Source organism: Eumetopias jubatus, unplaced genomic scaffold (genome assembly GCF_037043125.1).
Source record: "Eumetopias jubatus isolate StellerSeaLion01/CBP00866 unplaced genomic scaffold, mEumJub1_p1.0 scaffold_6, whole genome shotgun sequence".
In the NCBI taxonomy this organism is placed as follows: Eukaryota; Metazoa; Chordata; class Mammalia; order Carnivora; family Otariidae; genus Eumetopias; species Eumetopias jubatus.
Genome location: NW_028274812.1, coordinates 22480578 through 22494685, shown reverse-complemented (window position 1 = coordinate 22494685; position 14108 = coordinate 22480578). Strand labels below are relative to the sequence as shown.

The 14108-nt window shown below is 37.2% G+C and overlaps 1 protein-coding gene across 5 annotated transcripts in view; it reads left to right on the top strand.

Moving 5' to 3' along the window:
* Positions 1 to 104: 104 nt before the first annotated feature.
* Positions 105 to 14108, top strand: part of PEX3 (peroxisomal biogenesis factor 3) — a 43816-nt gene continuing 29812 nt past the window's right edge. For all 5 annotated transcript variants that reach the window (XR_015768299.1, XR_003611997.2, XR_003611995.2 and 2 more), the window contains exons 1-3: positions 105 to 406; positions 9013 to 9144; positions 13910 to 13991. Coding sequence is in view for 1 of the 5 variants with exons in the window: in XM_028121387.2 (XP_027977188.1) it covers positions 334 to 406; positions 9013 to 9144; positions 13910 to 13991 (287 nt within the window). In the remaining 4 variants the exon portion in view is untranslated. The remainder of the gene's footprint in view (positions 407 to 9012; positions 9145 to 13909; positions 13992 to 14108) is intronic.

Sequence of the window (14108 nt, the reverse complement as noted above, 5' to 3'; positions counted from 1 at the left end):
CGCGGCGACTGCGGGCCACCGTTTCCAGGGAAGTCGAACGGCGATGCACTCGGGAGCGAATTCTGAACGGACCTGGGTCCCCCGGACCAGTGAGCGGGGGCCGCGGCACGGCGGCAGCGACAGCAAGCGCCGCTGCTCAGCTGTAGTCCACGCCCCCTTCCCGCCCCAGTGACAGTCTCTGCGGAAAGTCGCGTTTGTGATTTCTGAAGAGCACCCAGCGGGACGACGGCGGTCCTGCCTGGTCGTTCGGGCCAAGCGACGAGGAAACGGTTTCCTGGCGAACTGCCCACCCCACCCCGCGCCCCTAGGCAGCCCGTACCTTTAGGCCTGAAGATGCTGAGATCTATGTGGAATTTTCTAAAACGTCATAAAAAGAAATGCATCTTCCTGGGCACAGTCCTCGGAGGTGGGTGACAGCGTTCTCGGAAAGGGACTTTGGGAGCAAGGGGCGGAAGAGAGGTGACTGTCTTCTGAAATAGAGGCCGGGCGACCATAGTCCCGGATATATAGAGGAGATTAGTTCACCCGTCGGACGGGGCGCGGGTGACAAACCTCTAAGGTTCTTCACACCTCTGCGGTTGTGGAATTTGTGTCTTTTGTCCTGACACTGCCGCTTACTCTGTTTCTCTCCTATCCTTTCTTCTCACGGACCTTGGGAGAAGCCTACACAATTAAGTTTCTGTTTCAAGATACCATTCTCTTACAGACACGTATTTTTAAGTTGTTCTTTTCCTGTGAGAGTCTTCGTTTGTGTTGGCACTCTCTGTAGTTTGTTTGGTTTTCATCCTTCTCAGAAGTTTCGTAATACTCTAGGAGAACCTAAAGCCTGCACTTCCAGTGTTGTTTAAAGTTAATTTGATTAAAAAAAAAAAAAAACAGCACGCAGGTAGACTAAAGGACTGCACGATACGTACTAGACAAAGAAACACAAATCAGTATTTTAGTTCTGTTTCTGCTTCTTGAGAATACAAATTATGCAGTTAAGAAGATGTTTGGAAGATGTTGTGCAATCTTCCTCAGGATCTTCAAGGTTAGGATCAATGCCCATCTGTCTGGCTGACATAACTGAGTCAGCTGAGGCTGAGAAGACATTTAGAAACAGGATAATCGTGAGAGCCTTTGCCTCATATGGTGATCATGTCATAATATGCAGGGAGTTGAAGGGGAGAATAAGAAGCTTTGTGAGATAGAAGGAAATGGAGGAATGTTAAGAGGGCATTTTTAGCATTTGATTTTTTGAGAAATAGTAGCACGAACTACATGCTTTGGTTACAGAAGTACTTAAAAAACAAGAACAGAAGTTTTCTAAAGAATTTGGTTGCTTTTCTCTTACTGTTAGATTATGTTCTATTGCCTCCAAACAGTTTGAAATTAACAATGCTTTTGGCATCAGGAACTCAGATCTTTTGATTCTGAAAAGTTTGAAATCAGCTTACTGATGAGGTAAGGAGAGTCTTCATCATCTCTGAGGTCTTTCACAAATCAGTACATTTTTATGTGAATTTTTACAGCATTCTTTGAGCAATCCTTTACAAATAAGTTTTCCAGTATCTTCAGCCACTGACATCTAATGTACAGATCTCCCTCAACTTGCGATGGGATTATGACCCAATAAAAATACAGTAAATTGAAAATATCGTAAGTCAAAAGTACACTTAATATTAGCTAACCTACCAAACATCATAGCTTAGCCTAGCCTACCTAAAATGTGCTGGGAACACTTCCTTAAGCCTACAGTTGGGCAAAATCATCTAACACAAAGCCTATTTTGTAATAGTGTTAATATCTCCTGTAATTTTTTGAATACTGTACTGAAAGTGACAAACAATGGTTGAATGATTACAGGACGATTGTAAGAGTTGTTTACTCTCAATGATCGCGTGGCTGACTGGGAGCTGGGGCTCACTGCCACTGCCCAGCGCCATGAAAGTATTATACCACATATTTGCTAGCCCAGCAAAAGATCAAAATTTAAAGTATGGATTCTACTGAATGTGTAATACTTTTGCATCATAAGTCAAAATTTGTATAATTCAGGGACTATCTGTATTTCAGTTATTCTAAGAATACTAAGTCCCTTTTATTTGTAGAAGTTAAAGATACACATATTATGGAAGAAGTATAAATAAAATTTTTTTTGCCACTACTGAAGGAAGGAAAATAATTTCTCTTTAGCAGTCTCAGAATAGCATACCCCTTCAGATCTATGGAACAACTTAATGGTAGATTAGACATAATCATAAGGGAAGCAAAAGAGCATACTTAAGACATAGTTATAGACTTTTTCAAAAATTTTTTGAGAGCTTTATAATTACAGACTAAGAGAAATGAGAAAGGGGAAAAAAGTTCAGAGGGACAGAAAGAGAAAATGATCCTAGTGTTTTATATCTTCCTACTAACGTGTTACATTTCAGTTAATCTAAGACATATTTATCCAGTGCCTGTAGTGTTTAAGGTAATATGATTGGAAATACAAGAGTTACAGATTTTTTAATAGTAATAGCTACCATTTATTGGGTGCCCAGAAATAAATGTACTAAGCTCTTCTATTCAATGGGCAGGACAACAAGAGTAGTTATTACTCTCTCCTTTCAAAAATGTTGGAACTAGAATCCTAAGAACTGAAGAAACTTGCCCAGGATCTCAGAGTTAATAAAAAGGAAACTAGAATTCAAACCAGGTGTGTTAGATTCTGAAACACTTTCTCTTTGCACACTATACCACTCTGCCTTCATGGACTTTGTGGTCTGACAGGAATGAAAAACAAGTGTCTTAGTCCACTAGGGCTGCTACAGCAAAATACCACAGACTGGGTGACTGTAAACAACCGAAATTTATTTCTCTCAGTTCTCGAGGCTGGATCAGGGTGCCAAGAAGGTTGGGTGAGGGCCTGCTTCTGGGTTGCGGACTTTTTGTATCATCACGTGGCAAAAAGGGTAGGGGTCTCTGTGAAGTCCCTTTTATAAGAACACTAATCCCATTCATGAAGGCTCCACTCTCATGACCTAAGCACCTCCCAAAGACCTCACCTCCTAATATCATCACATCAGGCATTAGGATTTCAACATGTGAATTTGGGGGGGGGACACATTCTGATTATGACAAGTATACAAATAATTAAAATACAAAACAATAAGACAGCTGGGGGGTTGGGAAATGGCATACAGATCAAACCAGCAGATAGTATGTGCAGTTGGAAAGAAATAGAAAAGGTCTTCATGGAAGAAGTGGCATATTTTGTCAGGCTTGAAAACTAGGTAAGATATCAGCCTGTTTGCTCAAAGAAGTTTGGCCATTCAGTGGTGGAAAAAAACCTCATGCTTTGAGTTGCAGGCCTTACGTTGGAATTTCCTGCATTTTGGTTAAGTAACTGCTTTCGACCAATTTGTACAATTTGACCAGTTTATAAAATGTAACCTTTTTGGCCTGAGGTCTCCTTTACACTTGTAAAAATTAAAGACTCTAAATAGCCTTTAAAAAATTGTATCTATTAGTAGTTGCCATATTAGAAATTAAAACCAAGAAATTTTTTAAATATTAACAATAGTAAACCCATTACATATTAACACAAATATTATTTTTTAAAAAATAGTGAAAAGAGTGGCATCATTTTACATTTTTGCAAATCTCTTTACTGTCTGGCTTAATTGACGAAAGCTGGATTCCCATCTCTCTCTCTCTCTGTATCCAGTCGGTTGTGTTACTACATGTCATGTAGCCTCTGTAATACTCTGCTGTATGAGAGAATGAGAATGCAAAAGACAAAAACTACAAAAATAGTTTTGACTCACAGGTTCCATGAAAAGGTATTGAACACCTCCAAGAGTACCCAAGCCACACTTCGAGAACTACTATGCAAAGAAAATGTTGCAGAACAGAGAATAAGCAGATTATATTTATTGACTTGCTGATTTCTAAAAATCTCAGAGCATTGACTTATAATTTAAATCTTAATCCCTGTAATTTTTGGTCTCTTTACTTTTCCATTTATTCATTCTTTCATTCAACAAACATTTAATTGAAAGTGAGGGCCACCTCCCACTATATCAGGCTCTGGGAATACAAAGGAATAAGACCGTTCTTGACTTTGAGGAACTCGTGGTGCTGTCTGGAAAGCAGAAGCGGAAATAAACAAAAGTAGTACAATGATGATATTACAGTACCATAATAGAGCTGGTGCTGTGGGTACTTAGAGGAGAGAGAAATAAATGTGAAGTTGTCTGGCAGGCTTCACTCAAGAATTCACTTGAGTCAAGTTGTACAGCTAGCAAAAGAGAACGGGACACAGCAGGAAAAAGGGTTGTTCAACAGATTCAGATATATTGCTTGTGATGAGCCAGTGTATTTCACTATGGCTAAGAACAGGGAATAAATGGGGAATGACAAAAGATGAATTTGGAAAACTAGCCTGAGTGCAGGTTGTGAAGGGCCTTCTATATTGTGCTATTCTACTGAATCTGGACATTATCTCGGGCACCAGTGCTTCTTGACTTTCCTATGATAAAAATCACTTAAGAGGCTTAATAAAAACAGAGTTTTCTTTTGTTTGTTTTTTTTTTTTAAGATTTTATTTGTCAGAGAAAGAGCACACACAAGCAGGGGGAGCGGCAGGCAGAGGGAGAAACAGGTTCCCCGCTGAGCAAGGAGCCCGATGCAGGACTTGATCCCAGGACCCTGGGATTTTCTTTCCCAGATTCTGATTCTTTCGGTCCAGACCAGTCCATTTATTCATCAGTTATCCAGCAAGTATTTATTGAGCTCCCTTTGTGTACCTATATTATATATTGGGGATGCAGTATTGTACAAGACAAGACATTTGGGGATGATTTCAGGGAACTCTCTTAAAGGCTACATTTTTAACAGGTACTTCAAGTAATTCTGATGTAAGTGGAACAGGGAATCCACGTTAAGAAAAGATGGCAGGGTGTTAAAGAATTCTAAACCCAGGAATACGTAGTCAGATTTAAATTTTAGAAAATCACTTGGCGTACGTATAAAAGATGGATTGGAAAGGTGTGAGACAAGAACAAAAGCGGAGAGGAGGAAGCTGGAAACCAGTTCTTAAGAGCATTATTCAGAATCTGAATGAAGACAATGGTAAAGAAGTTGGAGTAAAGTGGCAAAATTTAGAAAATATTTCCAGAATAAAATCAGACTAGCAGGATTTCGTGTTTTGTTAGATTTTAAACGATGATAATAGATTATTTTCAAACTTACTGAAATTATTAACCTAGTAGTAATCTGGTAAAATCGTTGTATTGCAGGGATTTTCTTCCAGGAAAGGAAGACAACTAAAAGATAGTTTGAAAAAACTGAATTTATAATGTGGAAAGAGTAGAAGAGATTTTGCTTTACCAGCAATGTTCTGAAAGGAAACCTCAAAACATTTTCATTGGTTTGGGGGGAGGGATTGTTTTCATTTTTGTTTTTTAGATAGCTGGAGGGTGGAGGCAGAGAGCTGGAGGGGGAGGGAGAAAGAATCTCAAGCAGAGTCCAAGCTGAGTGCAGAGACCAACGCAGGGCTTGATCTTACAACCCTGAGGTCATGACCTGAGCCGAAACCAAGAGTTGGACATTTAACAGACTGAGCCACCCAGGCACCCCCATTTTTTCAGGTATTTAGTGATTGTTTCCATTATTCATAAATAAAGTTATAACTACAGAAGAAACTTGTAAAGCACCTTATAATCCCAGCCTTTCGTTTTATGGATGAAAAAATTTAGAGAGAGAAAGAGGTTGCTCAGTTACCTTCCTAGATGGTGCCACAGCCATCAATATCTGTTGTCTTCAGATGATTCAGGCAGCCAGTTGAATATATAGATGATCCTGAATACCATATTTTAGTTAATGAATTCTCTGCCTTCATACTTACTTTCCTAGGGAAGAAAAAAAATCAGAATTTATTAATTTTAGGAATGAGAGCTTGGCTAAATTTGACTTTTATATAGTAACTTCTTACTTTTTATATAGTAACTTACTTCAGTGCTAACTCAAAAAAAATAATGGGTTGTGGGATTTTAGCCTAATTTCATGTATTAGTTTGCTAGTGTTTCTATAACGAAGTACCACCAACTGAGTGGCTTAAGCAACAGAAATGTATTATCTCATTGTTCTGGAGTTCAGAAATCCAAGACCAATGTGTTGGCAGGATTTGTTCCTTCTGAGGGCTGTAAGAGTAGCATCTTCTACAGGCCCCTCTCCTCGGTTTGTAGATGGTTATTGCCTCTGTGTCTTTACATCATCTTCCTTCTACACATGTCTGTGTCCAAATTTCCTCTTACCAGAATACCAGTCATGTTGGATTAGAGCTCACCCTAATGACCTCCTTTTTAACTGGATTACCTCTATAAAGATCCTATCTCCAAATGAGGTAACATTCTGAAATAGGGAGACTTCAACATATGAATGGGGGAGGAGTGTGTGTGACACAGTTCAACCCATAATAATTCATTTTCTTTTAGCTTTAGTTAGAATATATAACACCTATCAAACAAATACAGTAGTTCCTGAAAAAAATTTTATCAGACACTGTTGAGAATCTAATGAAAGCAGTATACCTTTTCTCCCAGAAAACACATATACCAGTTATTTATTGTAATTCCAGAAAATTCTTAGATACACAATGGTCATCACTGCAGTGTTTCACCTTACATTATTATTATTTGAGAAATGATAATCATTTTACACATAACTTTAAGCAATCTATTGTGCAAATAAAATACAAACAATTCATTGAGAAGTAGTTGTTACCTAAGAATTGCCTACCAAAGAGTTATTTGTGAAATATAAGTCAGTTTCTTCACTCTTTGGTGTTATGGCACTGTCATCAGTTTATTGAGGATGCATTACAAAAAAGGCAGCTATGAAGCCACTTATATAATTTTCATTGGCTCTTTAAGCATGATTATAATACATGTATTTGCATACAAACATAGCAACAGTCATAGTTTATTTCTGTCTAATTATTTGCAGGACATACCTTTTACTGAACTATTATTTTTAAGAATATATAATGTGTTATCAGTTCATCTATAATGCTTATATTAGGGGTGCCTGGGTGGCTCAGATGGTTAAGCGTCTGCCTTTGGCTCACGTCATGATCCCCGTGTCCTGGGATCCGAGCCATGAGCCCCGCATAGGGCTCCTGGCTCAGCGGGAAGCCTGCTTCTCCCTCTCCCTCTGCCTCTCCCCCTGCTCATGCTCTCTCTCTCTCTCTCTGTATCTCTGTGTCTCAAATGAATAAATAAAATCTTTATAATGCTCATATTAGTGAAAATATTTCAGGATGTGTGTTTGCTTTGCAGTTCCTACAGGGCCGTCTCCTCCCCACTTGTGACAAACAGACTAAATCCAATTATTTAGGTCCTGCACAGTTCTTAGGTTCTTTCTGATAGATATTGAGGGTCACAAGCAGTTGGAGATAAGTGAGCATCAGTTACTCCCTTACAAATATGTTGCCAGGTTATAATGAAACACATGCTGGCACACATAAAAACATCCTGTTAGTCAGTATAAATAAAACAGTATCATAACTTGTTTTATAAGCTTATTGAAGTCCCATTGTCCTCTTTCAGTGCAGCAACAGAACCTTGCATGAAAGATTTGCCTGAAGATGGGGCATTTGGGTGGCTCATTCGGTTATGTGTCAGACTCTTGATTTTGGCTCAGATCATCTCAGGGTCCTGAGGTCAAGCCCTTGGGAATTGCTTTCTCCCTCTACCCCCCCCCTTTCTATCTCTCCCTCTCTCTCTCCAAAAAAGAAAAAGATTTGCCTGAAGCAAATGCAACAGTTTTCCATTTGTAGGATTCTATTGGCCATTTGGTTAACTCCTTTGACTAAGAATCCTCCTAATTAGCAGCTGAGGATTCAAGGCTAAGTCATTCCTAAGGACAAAGGACTTGCTAGATTCATATATTCTTGCTCAAATGAGTATTACTAAAATGTTTTGGCTAATCCAGTATCTTAAACACCACTAATTTAATCTATGAAAATCCATTTCTGATATTCATTATGTTAGATAAAAGTTAGTTGAAGTACTTAAACCTCGGAGTGTGGCTTTTGGTCAAATGCTAACCAACCACTCTGAAGTATTCGCATTCCCAATTAGGACAATTAACTGCCCCTGGGGCATAGACCAGAATGTGCACATTTATATATCATCTGTCTATGCTGAAATGTGTTCAACAAAATTATAGGCCTCATGACCCCACCTATATTTTTATGCTGTGGTGTTATAATTTAGGAATTGCTATACGTCTTCCCTCTTCCTTTTCCACTGAAAGTACTAGTTCTTGATGTCTGCCTGACTACCTACCTTTCTTGTATTCTTTCTTTTAAAAATTTTATCTTTAAATAAATAAATAAAACTTTTATCTTACATTTTAAAAAAGTATGACATGTTGACTGAAGAAAATATGGAAGATGCAAAGAAGCAAATAGAAGATAAAGATCAGCTGCTATCCCACTATGCAACAATGATTATTGTTTACTTTATGTTAAAACCCACCTGTTTTTTTCTGTGTATCTACTTATGTTAAAAAGGGAAACATCCAGATCTTATTTTATAACCTAACAATATATATGGATATTTCCTTGAGTCATTAGCTAATTTAGCAATGTAGTTTTTAACAGCCACATAAGATTTCAAAAGATTATTGTATGGATAGACCATAATTTATTTAAACAATCCCTTATTGCTGGACACTTAGAATATCTCCAATTCACTAGTAAGGGCATCGCCAGACTTGTACACTTAATTCCTTTCTGGTTTCTTCAGACTTAGCTTTATGTTCCCATCATTGTCTGTTAAAATGCCAGTCTCCTTTTCCTTCTATTTAGGTCACAATTCCTACATAAGTCTTTAATTTAGATTTTTAAAAGTTGTGATTTTTAACTTTTCATTGATATAAACCTTATATCTGGATGAAGCAGGTTAAAAATACTGTTTGGAATTTTTAATACTCAAATTAACTAGATTAACATTCTTGCTTGTTTTAAAAAAATAATTTTAGGAGTATATATCCTGGGAAAATATGGACAGAAGAAAATCAGAGAAATACAAGAAAGAGAAGCTGCAGAGTATATTGCTCAAGCACGACGACAGTATCATTTTGAAAGTAACCAGAGGACTTGCAATATGACAGGTAAGGCAAAGAGAAATATTTATACATGTATAAAGTTACTTGATGATTGGGGCACCTGGGTGGCTCAGTCGTTAGGCATCTGCCTTCAGCTCAGGTCATGATCCCAGAGTCCTGGGATCGAGCCCCACGTCAGGCTCCCTGCTCAGCGGGAAGCCTGCTTCTCCCTCTCTCACTCCCTCCTGCTTGTGTTCCCTCTCTCGCTGTGTCTCTCTCTGTCAAATAAATAAATAAAATCTTAAAAAAAAAAAGTTACTTGATGATTTATATTAATTTGCATACCTTCAGGACCAAAGTTAAGAGGAAAAGGTAAAAGAAGAATGATAAATCTAGCAAGGATTTATATGATTTAACTGAAATACATCATTAAATGTTGATTTTTAAAATCAGTATAAATCAATATACAATATACAGTAAATGCTTGTTCACTCATTTTATTTATTCACTCAGCAAATACTTGGGGTACCCAGTGCTGGGGAAACAGAAGGTGAAAGTTTAAAAAAAAAAAAAATCCCTGACCTTTAGAATTTATATGCTAATGAAAGTAACAAATGATAAACAACATATAAATAACTTCAGGCAGTGATGGCTGCCATAAGGAGAATAAAGCTGCGAGAGAGGTGGGGATATTCTTTAAGAAATGGCAATCAGGAGAGTCAGGCCTCTTTGAGGAGGTGACATTTGAAGAGAACCAAATGATTCAATGGAGGGAGCCATGCAAAATGCCTTCGGTGGGAACAGACTTGATACTTTCAAGAAATAGCAAAAGGGCTATGTAGCTAGAGCGGAATGAGCAATGGAAGAGTAGTAGGAAGTAAGGCTACAAGGATAGGCCTGACTTCATTAGGCCTTATAGCTGTAGTAAAAATTCCTAAGTGTGTTAAATTCACCGTAGGCAACTACAGACCCATGAGTGTAGCACAGTAGTATACGCTAATCAACATGAATTAATGGTAATAATTTAACTTCTAGAGCTAGGAGAATGCCATAACAAAATCGACTGCCCACATTTGAAGGGAACAGGTGTTAATAACTGGCATAACCCCTTAAAGAATTAGTTTTCAAATCCATGTCAAACCTGTTTTTCTTTGTTATTGTTTAAAGCTTAGTCTTTTCTCTTTCGCTTCTTTTAAGAACAGTTAATTTAGAAAGAATTGTAAAGGTAGGTTCTCTTTTTTTTCTGAGTTTAAAGGACTTTATTTTTAGTATAATAATACTTCATTCTATAAAGCAAATAGTAATCATAAATACTGCATGTAATGACAACTCAGATAAAACGCATTAAGGAGGGCATGTGATATAATGAGCAGTGGGTATTATTTGCAACTGATGAATCACTGAACTCTACCTCTGAAACTAATAATGTACTATATGTTAATTGAATTTAAATAAAATAATTTTTTTTTTAAAAAACAGTTCGGTTCCCAGGTTTTCCTTGTAATATCCCTGTATCTTTGGGCAAATCTAAATCTCAGGTCTCTTTTCTATAAAATGATCATCATAAAACCCACTTCATAAATTTTTGTAGAATGTGAGGAGATAATGCATATAAAGTGCTTGGTGCATAATAAATACTCAGTAAATGATAACTTTTTAAAAATTACGTAATTCTTGGGGCACCTGAGTGGCTCAGTCAGTTAAGCATCTGACTTTTGATCTTAGCTCAGGTCTTGATCTCAGGGTCATGAGTTCAAGCCCTGCGTTGGGCTCCATGCTGGATGTGGAGCCTACTTAAAAAAAAAAAAAGTTACATAATTCTTTAAATTGATATTCAGCATCAATGAAGTGATGCTACCAAGGACATTTCAATGAATTTTTAGAAAATAAGGACAGTCCATTTCCAGTTATTACTCCTATTTTCAGAAAATAGAAAAAGGTAGTCTAGAGTCTGCAAATACATCTCAATTTGACATGGACCCTTGTGTCAGTTTTTGTTCCCTGGGAAACAGATGCTAAGATGGGATTAGATGTGCAAGACATATATTGGGAACACCTGCAAAGAACAAAGGGGAGGGAGCAGAAGGAGGCAAGGAAAGCCTTTAGATCATAGTGCAGGTCTTTACACGTGAATGGAAAGGGAGAAGGAGAGATTAGATAAGAAGAGTCTCAGCCTACAGCACAGTTCCAAGAAAGTTTTGGCAGGCCAGTGGGGCGTCCTTAAGTCAAAGTTCCCTGGCAGACAAGACCCCCAGGAATAGACCTGTGTTAGTATCGCCACAGACCACTCTCATTGGCTGGGAGCAGTACAGACATGGTATTGGATCGCCAGTCAGCCATGCTCCTAGCAGATATGGTGGCACATTTCCATGACCATCACAACCCTCAGATGAATAAATGGCTGCAGATAGGTAATTAAAAATAAAATATGGTAGGAGCCAAATATAAGTTCCCTGGAAAACTTTCCAAATTAGCTTTCTGGTATGCATTGATAATGGGGTTATAAGTCATATGATAAATTTCTATCCTTTTGAATAAGATGCATGGATATACTAGAAAAATTTAGTAGTTTTAGGTAAATAGAGCTAGTTTTTTTTTATCCAAAAAGTTCACCCCAACTTGAAAGATATCATCTAATAAAATGCTTCTGTGTTCTGCCCAGTGACTTTATCTTCTTCATGATTTTACTAAAGATTCAGGAGAGATGCTTATTAAATTTATACATGACAGAGTGCTAGGCTGGATAAATTAATTGTTCTGCATTAAAAGTCAGTTGTACAGATACACAATTATCTAAGCTTGCTTGCAAGCAGGATATATGAGTATGGGTTGGGAGTTCTAGTTGAGCATAAGCTGGTTATAAACACTTTGATATGACTTCTAGAAGTACTAATTTAATCTTAGACTACAATAATAAAATCTTTGATTCAGATCAAAGGTAGTTGCATCATGCTCTGGAGTAGTCAAGTACAGGAGGGGTGCCTGAGTGGCACAGTTGGTTAAACGCCCAACACTTGGTTTCAGCTCAGGTCATAACTTCAGGGTCATGAGATCCAGCCCCCGGTAGGGCTCCACGCTCAGTGCAGAGTCTGCTTGAGATTCTGTCTCTCCCTCTGCCCCTCCCACTCATGCTTTCTCTCTGTCTCTCAAATAAATAAATCTTAAAAAAAAAAAAGAAGATACAAACTGGAATGTGTCAGAAGAGGCCAAATAAGGATATAATAAGGGCTGACACTTACTGAGCATTCTCATGTGCAAATGTTCTAAATGCTTTATATGTCTCAGTTAATCCTTGCAACAATTCTATAAGGTAGATCCAATGTTATCCTCAGTTTACCAAGAAAACGGAGGCACTGAGAGGTTAAATAACTTGCTCAGGGTCACACAGATTTCATAGCTGATGAAGGGTTGTCGTGTGATTTGTGGTTGGACTGGGGGGTATTTATCATGGAGATTGGATGGCTAAAGGAAAACATGAATGCTATATTCAGCTAGATACAGAAATATAAATATAAATACAGAAACATAAAATATAAAAAAAAAGTGCCTGGAAGAGAAGAATTGACTTGTCTTTGGTTGAATAGGCTGACGGGGAAAGTAAAATTCTTCTCTCAGAAGAATTGTTGAAGAGACTCCTCTCAAATCATGTTGTTTTACCACATAATCTTTAAATTAGTTTCTTACCGCCTCCATTTTCTGTATGTAGGCCTCTAGCCTAATTTTTCTTGGTGGGCTAACATACCACATTTGGGCTAGGTATATGTACCAGATACACTAAGATAAGCTACCTTTTACATTGGCTCTGAGCTGTGAGTTTAGTTAGTAATCTAAATGACTTAAGTGATTTAATCATACAGCTTGAGGAAATACACTGAAGCTACATAGTGCCGCACTGAAATGATGTCTAGAGTAGGCTAAAACTAAATGTTCTATAGAAAAAATAATATGGATTTTATAATTAATATGTCTTACCTAGTCAAGAAATAAAAATCATACACTGAAGTTTTTCCCTTTTAGAATATGGTATTTGTGATCTCTTGATATTTTTTCATTTTGTTATCATTACTTATTTAGTGTTAGAAACTCATTTTAAGTTGTTATATGTGCATTTCTCCAGCATTTCTTATACTATGCAGGAGCCTATTATAAATAAAGTAACATCTATAAATTACATGCAATCTTTTTTTCCATAGGGCACTATGTCTTATTTTATCTATGTTAATCTTGGGAGTTACAGGCAATAACCATTGGCAAAACCAAAACTGCAACTCAGCAGTTCTTAATTCCCAGCCTGATGCACTTTTGTCTAGGTTTCAATAAGTGCTTATTGCTTTGTAATATTCAATAAACTTTTTTAAAAATAGAAATAAAATATGAAACAAAAAGTATAGTTAAAGATAAAAATGTTGTTTTTGATCATTTTATCAGAAATAAATTCATTGTAAAAAAAATTTGGAGAGTACCGAAGAGAAAAAAAGATGATTATTAGTATTCCATTGTCCAGAGACCAGCACTATTAACATTTCAGAATAATTCTTCCCAGTCTTTCTTGTATGTGTATTTGTTTACATTGCTGTGATCGTAGTGTGTGTGTATATATATATATATATATATATAATTCTATTCAATTAACATAAGCAAATAAATGATTTACTAGCATAAACTCAGTTTTTGTTATTCTTAATAATAACAATTTGAAAACTCCAGCCCTGACATTCCCTCCAAACCCTTGCTAGTTACTAGTCCAGTCCTGTAGCCTAAATGATGTGCGTTTCTCAGTGAAGGCAGTCATATCACTTGCGACCTTTTTTATTTTCTGTTTGCATTACAGTGCTGTCCATGCTTCCGACCCTGAGAGAGGCCTTAATGCAACAACTCAATTCTGAGAGCCTAACCGCTCTGCTAAAAAACAGGTAAATGCAAGTTAACATCATTCTTTGTTTATACAGGGCACTTACATTTATAGAATGGACTGAAATATTTTTCGAACATCTTTGTTTCCTTATCTTTCTTTCTAATTGATGCTTGTA